At 32.1% G+C, this 5,959-nt stretch overlaps 1 protein-coding gene across 3 annotated transcripts; it reads left to right on the top strand.

Moving 5' to 3' along the window:
• The first annotated feature begins 842 nt into the window (after positions 1 to 842).
• LOC145043186 (bifunctional protein FolD 4, chloroplastic-like) lies at positions 843 to 4,012 on the top strand. 3 transcript variants are annotated; one of them, XR_013680915.1, is made up of 6 exons: positions 846 to 1,641; positions 1,746 to 2,023; positions 2,782 to 2,854; positions 2,939 to 2,990; positions 3,529 to 3,626; positions 3,716 to 4,012. XR_013680915.1 is itself a non-coding variant. In XM_078991758.1 (5 exons), exons 2-5 carry the CDS (start codon positions 1,973 to 1,975, stop codon positions 3,872 to 3,874), a joined length of 381 nt encoding a protein of 126 aa, XP_078847884.1. In that variant the 5' UTR covers positions 843 to 1,637; positions 1,746 to 1,972; the 3' UTR covers positions 3,875 to 4,012. The 3 variants fall into 3 exon arrangements, 2 of the variants coding, with proteins under 2 accessions (XP_078847884.1, XP_078847883.1); XM_078991758.1 differs by lacking the exon at positions 2,939 to 2,990 and having other exon boundaries at positions 843 to 1,637; XM_078991757.1 differs by lacking the exon at positions 2,939 to 2,990.
• Positions 4,013 to 5,959: the final 1,947 nt, after the last annotated feature.

Genomic DNA, 5,959 nt, shown 5'->3' with positions numbered 1-5,959 from the left:
CAAAAGGCCATATATGCTTAAAAATTTTGTTTTTAATGATAATCACCCTTTTTAAAGGACCAAAGATGAAAATTTTAGCATAGTGGGCTTAAAAATTAGGCATTACGGCTTTTGGGCCCAAAATGCGAAAATTTTGAGTTTTTTAGGGGTTAAATTGTTATATCATCAAAACATGAGCCAAAAATAGGAAATGAATAAAAATAAAGGCCAAAAATGTAATATTTTCTAAATTGGGCCAAAAATGTAAAGGTTTTGGAAATTGGGCTGAAAATGTAAATTTTTATAAAAGAAGGACTGGAAATGTCAATAAATATATTTTGGACTGAAATTTTAAAACAGACTTATAAATGAGCCAAAATGTTAAGTTTGATGGTCTAATAGGCCAAAAATGTTATTTTCACCAAAAAGGACCACAAATGTCATTATATATACATGCTAATTTGGAAGTACCACATGAACCAAAAAGGAGCACAAATGTTATTATATATACATGCTAATTTGGAGCACAAATGTTATTATATATACATGCTAATTTGGAAGTACCACATGAACAAAAAAGGAGCACAAATGTTATTATATATACATGCTAATTTATTGACATGGAAGTACCATGTCAATAAATATACATGCTAATTTGGAAGTACCACATGAACATATTCTGCTCGTATTAGACCACTTTTCTCTGTTTGTTTTTTTATACTTTTTCTTTCAATAATATATTACACGTGCAATTCCTGATTGGTGGGTTTTTTTCTTTGTTGGTTTACTTTTCTTTTTTCTTTTTATTTCCTTTTGTTTCCTTCGAGATAGTGGGATGCATTCAGGTCCACATTAGACATATAATTGTTGGGCGCCTTCCACCTATTACAAGAGCCAAGCTTGTACGTGTTTGCCCTCTCCATCTTCACCGTTTTCTCCTCCAATGGGATTTCTCCACCATGTGTACTCACCTCCCCTTATCTAAATATCTCCTTCGGATATTGTAACGCTTCTTTGAGAAAAACGCCACCACCTCTCTGTCTCCCACTTTCTCTTTACCTCCATTGAATTAAACAATTGGATATTTCCTCATCCACTCTCTTTTGTTCATTCATCAAAATCAGAATCAAAGCACGAAATTGAGATAAGGATCTTCCAAATCTCAATATGAAATTCCATATGTTACATGCTCTATTCGATTTCCATTATCTTCCATGGTTACAACCACCGTATCCACCTGTTGTTTCTGTTACAAGCATCAGTTCCTTCTCACCTCATTCGACTTTTCAATCGATTATGTGTTTTTTGCTCCACTGGAATAGACTGGCATAGAGAGATTGGAGGAGATTGAGAGGGAGACATGAAGAAGTGAGATGGTATCGTCCTCCAAGAAAACCATGGGAAATGACGGACTACCGCTTCCTTATAATCATTTCTTCTTGATTTCTCCTTATCACCAGCTTTGTTTGTATTTCCTTCCGACTCTATTCGATATTATCACAGTTGGGAGAAGAAGATGGCAGACCATTGCTACCATACCCAATCGTCTATATCTCTAATGGTGGTGCCCAACAAAAGCCCTAAAATCAATTTCAATCATTCGCGTCTCCTCTCAGTTGCATATCAGTTCAACTTTCCAGGGAAAGAACATCGATGAGGCAGGTGGGTCAATCCCCTTTCGTCACCTCTGCTTCTTATTCTGACACATCTTTTGCTTCCTTTCTAACTTCTTGTTTCTCTTCTATCCAATAAATTACCTTTTTTAGACATATGTAAGTGCATCTGGTACAAAACACTGGAGGAAATAGAGTAAAGTTGGGCTCCTATTCAGCTTATTCCAGAAGAAGATCTAAATTCAACTATACCTTTCAATCTAATTATTAATTCCTTTTTATCTATTACATTTTTCAAGATCTTACAACATTTTTTTTCAACAGTTATTATCAAGGGTATCAAGATGACTTGAAAAAATTTGTTTATAGAAGCTGTTAATATGTTGAAGGAAAATGCACATGAAGTGTTTGTGGAAATGCCCAAAAAGAAGGTAATATGTTTCTATTATCTTATATAATTCTTGGTCTGTTTGACGTACACAAAAAACAGAAATAAAATTTCCGTAAAATACTTATAGTTTAGTGGTAACCATTATTTCTCCTGTTGATTATAAAAATACGTTTTCATCAAATATTCTTAAGAAATAATGGAGTTTTTTTAGGAAACCAGTTGACGAGACGCAATCTTTTGGTAACAATTGTTTGTCCTCTTCACTGTAAAATTACTCTGTAATTCATGGTTTGCATTGGCTTAATTCCTTCTAAAATATGAAAGAACATGACCTTGACTTTACCACATAGACTTATCTCTAGAGCTAGATATTTCTCATAGAAAGGAAGATCATGGATTAACACCCTAAGGACAATCTGCAAGACTTTAGTTGGAGTGATGTCTGTAGGATAAAATTGTAACTATGGTGATTTTTGAATTATGTTTTTATTTTTTGCGAAAAAGGGACAAAATTGAAGGACTTTGTGGCAGCATACTTGCGAAACGTCCACTTTAATCACTCATAATTAAGAAGAATTAACTGTCAAGTTGCTAAATTTTACTTTTATATTTGAAAAGTTAGAAAAAAAACTTTTTCAGGTGAAATGTATTTAATATATTGTTTTGCATGGAGGATGAGGGGTGTTGATTCACTCATTAGAAGAATAAATATATTTTTTATTAAGACATTTTGTAAATAATTTGGCACAAAATGACTTTTATGTGTATGAATTGGCTTATGTTGGCAATATTCAACAGTGCATGTTAGCCCAAGTGAAAAAAAGTTGCGCCATATTTGGATCTCTGATGGGAGAAGAAGGAATCGATGATGGTATATATCAACATTTCTTTATTGGTTATAAAGATTTAGTTTTTCCATTTGAATAGATTTCTATTTGTTAAAAAATATTTGCAGACATAAGTATTTCTCTTGGAAAAAAAAAGTTCGGATATTCACAAATAGTGTTGTAAGTTAATATCTCTAATTGGTTGTTTCTTTTTGACTTAATCTAGACATAATTTATTAAGATATGATCTTTTAACCTAATTGTATTTCTTCTTTTTTCCTCTCTATTAAAATTGATAAATATCGTTAAGTTTGTTTCTTTGTAATGTAAGGGCAAAATGGTCATTTAGTCACATTCAGACAGTTTGTTTCTTTGTAATTGTGTTTCTTCTTTTTTCCTCTCAACTCCTCTTACACTAAGATTGATGAATACCTTGAAATTTGTTTCTTTTTAATGTAAGGATAAAATTGTCATTTAGTCACATTCATGAGGTTTGTTACTTTGTTTCTTTGTGATTGTATTTCTTCTTTTTCCTCTCAACTGCTCTTACACTAAAATTGATGAACATCACCAAATTTGTTTCTTTGTAATGTAAGGGTAAACTGGTCATTTACTTACATTTAAACAGTTTATTCAATTTAGAAAAGAAACATAGTTTATGTATAGTGTGTTTTATGATTACCAATACACAACCTAATGGCCATGGCATTGCATGTAGATAATAAGGCTACCATCATTGATGGAAAAGCAATTGCACAAACAATTTGTTCTGAAATTGCCTCTAAAGTCGATACCTTTATTGAGAAATATGGCAAGGTAAAGAATCGTCATTTCCTTTCTCTGCATATACACACACATCACTATTTGAATACAACATTATGTTAGAAAAGAATGATTTATTTCAGGCACCAGGACTTGTTATGGTGATTTTGGATCATAGAAAAGATTCCCAAGTTCAAATGGAAAAAAAAAAAAACAAGAAAAAGTTTGAGGAAATAGTTGTTTCATTTACCCATTTTTTGGCTATTTTTGTTTCTTTTTCAAGTATGATTATCAATTGGTAGATGTTATACAAGTTGAAATTAGTTTAATGTAATGTAACAGAATAAAATCTTTCTGTTTTGTCTATACGTTCGCCGAATCCATCCCCGTAAAGCGGGGATTCTTCCCTAGTTTTATTTAAATAAGGGTTAAAAATAAAAGTTTCAGTGAAAAAATGGCTGAAATAGTCAAATAAATATTTTGGATCAAATATTTCAATTATTGAACAACTGGACCAAGGGTATAAAATTTTATAACATAAGGGTTTTTGAAATGTTATTTTTATATATAAACTAAAATATAGCGTTATAAATCAAACATTGGATATTTTATAATATCACGAGTTAATGCTTCATCTAGAAACACTATACTATATCAAATATACAAAAATAAAATAATGATACGAATGTTGGGCCTGGTACTTGTAATACATGCTTATTGGGCATTTGTGATCCATTTGCATGTTTATTGGGCCCAATATATTCAATTCATGTATATTGGGCCTTAGTGACCCAATTACATGCTCAAAGGGCTTGAATTAGTTTTATATGTTATTGGGCCTTAGTGGCCCATTCACATGCTAATTTAGCACGGAGAGAATCATCATATGCATAATCGGCTTTAATGTGTCCATTTGCATACTATCAAGCCTAGTAATAACTTACATGTCTAATGGGCCATAGTTGTCCTTTTTCATGTTAGTTGGGCCGTGTCTTTTCACATTCATGTATTACCTAGTGTTTGTAAATCAAAATGCATTCAATATTAAACATATTCATGTGGCAATCATTGGGGTCTAGTGAGAATTATTGGTCGACACCATTGAGTGTTTGGCAGTAGCTTGTAGTTATAATCAGAGTCTCCTGGAGGGAAAGCGAGAGTTTGTGTATAGATCTATACGAGGGTGAGTCCCCCACACCTGAGTTGTTCGCTACAGTTAGACTAGGCCAGTCTAGGATGACAAAATCTTGATCAAAACCGGTGTTTGGAAAAATGCCAAGACATGCGAATTAGTCATTATTGTACATGGTTGTAACGACTCACGTAGAGATCCATTACCATCGATACATTATGGGAATCAAAATACTTAAATCATAATAACGCAAAAACAAATCCTAAGGTAATATAAGAACCACGACACATATATAAATCAGAAAATATCGGATTTTCTAGGGAATACTATTATTCATCACACTCTACTTACAACAAATACAATATAAGGAAAATTTTGAATTGCTTACTTATACATGTTTTTACAAAGGAAATCACACATAGATTTGTACTTGATCATTTCATCATTATCATATAATTTATAGAAAATATCGGATTTTCAAAGTTTTACAAACAATACAAAATTTGACAGTCAAACATGCTTATGAACTCACAAACATTATATATGTTGACCATTTTCAAAATAACTTGTATTCTTAGGTAATCGTTAAGCCAAAGAAATCGTCAAGAGTATTTTGGGGGTTTTATATTGATGTGTTAATCTTCGTATAATTTATGTTTTGAAATATGTACTGTAAAACAATGTACTTGATGTGAACAATATCAGTTGTAATATGTAATGCATGGTGACGTTTATGTTATGTTTCATGTATACTCATTGTGATGATATTTCAATTGATAGTCACACAAGCCCTCGGACGTTTCCGTCGTCTGGTTCAAGGGTGTGATAGGTTGGTATCAGAGCATTGTTTATAGTGAACTAGTATATCTAACCATACATGGTATGCAGCTATAAACACAATGGGACTAAATAACTCTGAACAAAACAAAATTTTTCACACTTATGTGTGCATATTAGAATAACAACATAACAATATTCAATAAAAGCTTTTGAAGGAATTGAACACTATAATTAAACCTGGACAGTTATGTAGTCATATTAGGGATAAACATAGCCTGATCAACTATATTTATTCAAGATATGACCAACATGTGTTTGGGAGTAATCATAGCGGGAAATGAATCCAAAAGCCTACCTCATTCTCAAATAACTCTAGGGAACCCAAACCTAAATAATTAAAAATATTCCATATGGATAATCTAAATATGATTTGTTTATGTGCTCTCGTGCAGTCAGTATGGTTGGTTTCCACAAC

This window comes from Lactuca saligna, chromosome 4, assembly GCF_052625555.1.
Source record: "Lactuca saligna cultivar CGN05327 chromosome 4, ASM5262555v1, whole genome shotgun sequence".
NCBI lineage: Eukaryota > Viridiplantae > Streptophyta > Magnoliopsida > Asterales > Asteraceae > Lactuca > Lactuca saligna.
The sequence above is the reverse complement of the archived record's forward strand: the minus strand, read 5'-3'. Positions and strand labels throughout refer to the sequence as shown.

Coding starts and splice junctions, on each gene's coding strand:
- LOC145043186 (XM_078991758.1), top strand. CDS start 1,973: ATGTTGAAGGAAAATGCACATGAAGTGTTTGTGGAAATGCCCAAAAAG. Junction 2,024..2,781: donor TGGAAATGCCCAAAAAGAAG/GTAATATGTTTC, acceptor AATATTCAACAG/TGCATGTTAGCCCAAGTGAA. Junction 3,627..3,715: donor TTATTGAGAAATATGGCAAG/GTAAAGAATCGT, acceptor GATTTATTTCAG/GCACCAGGACTTGTTATGGT.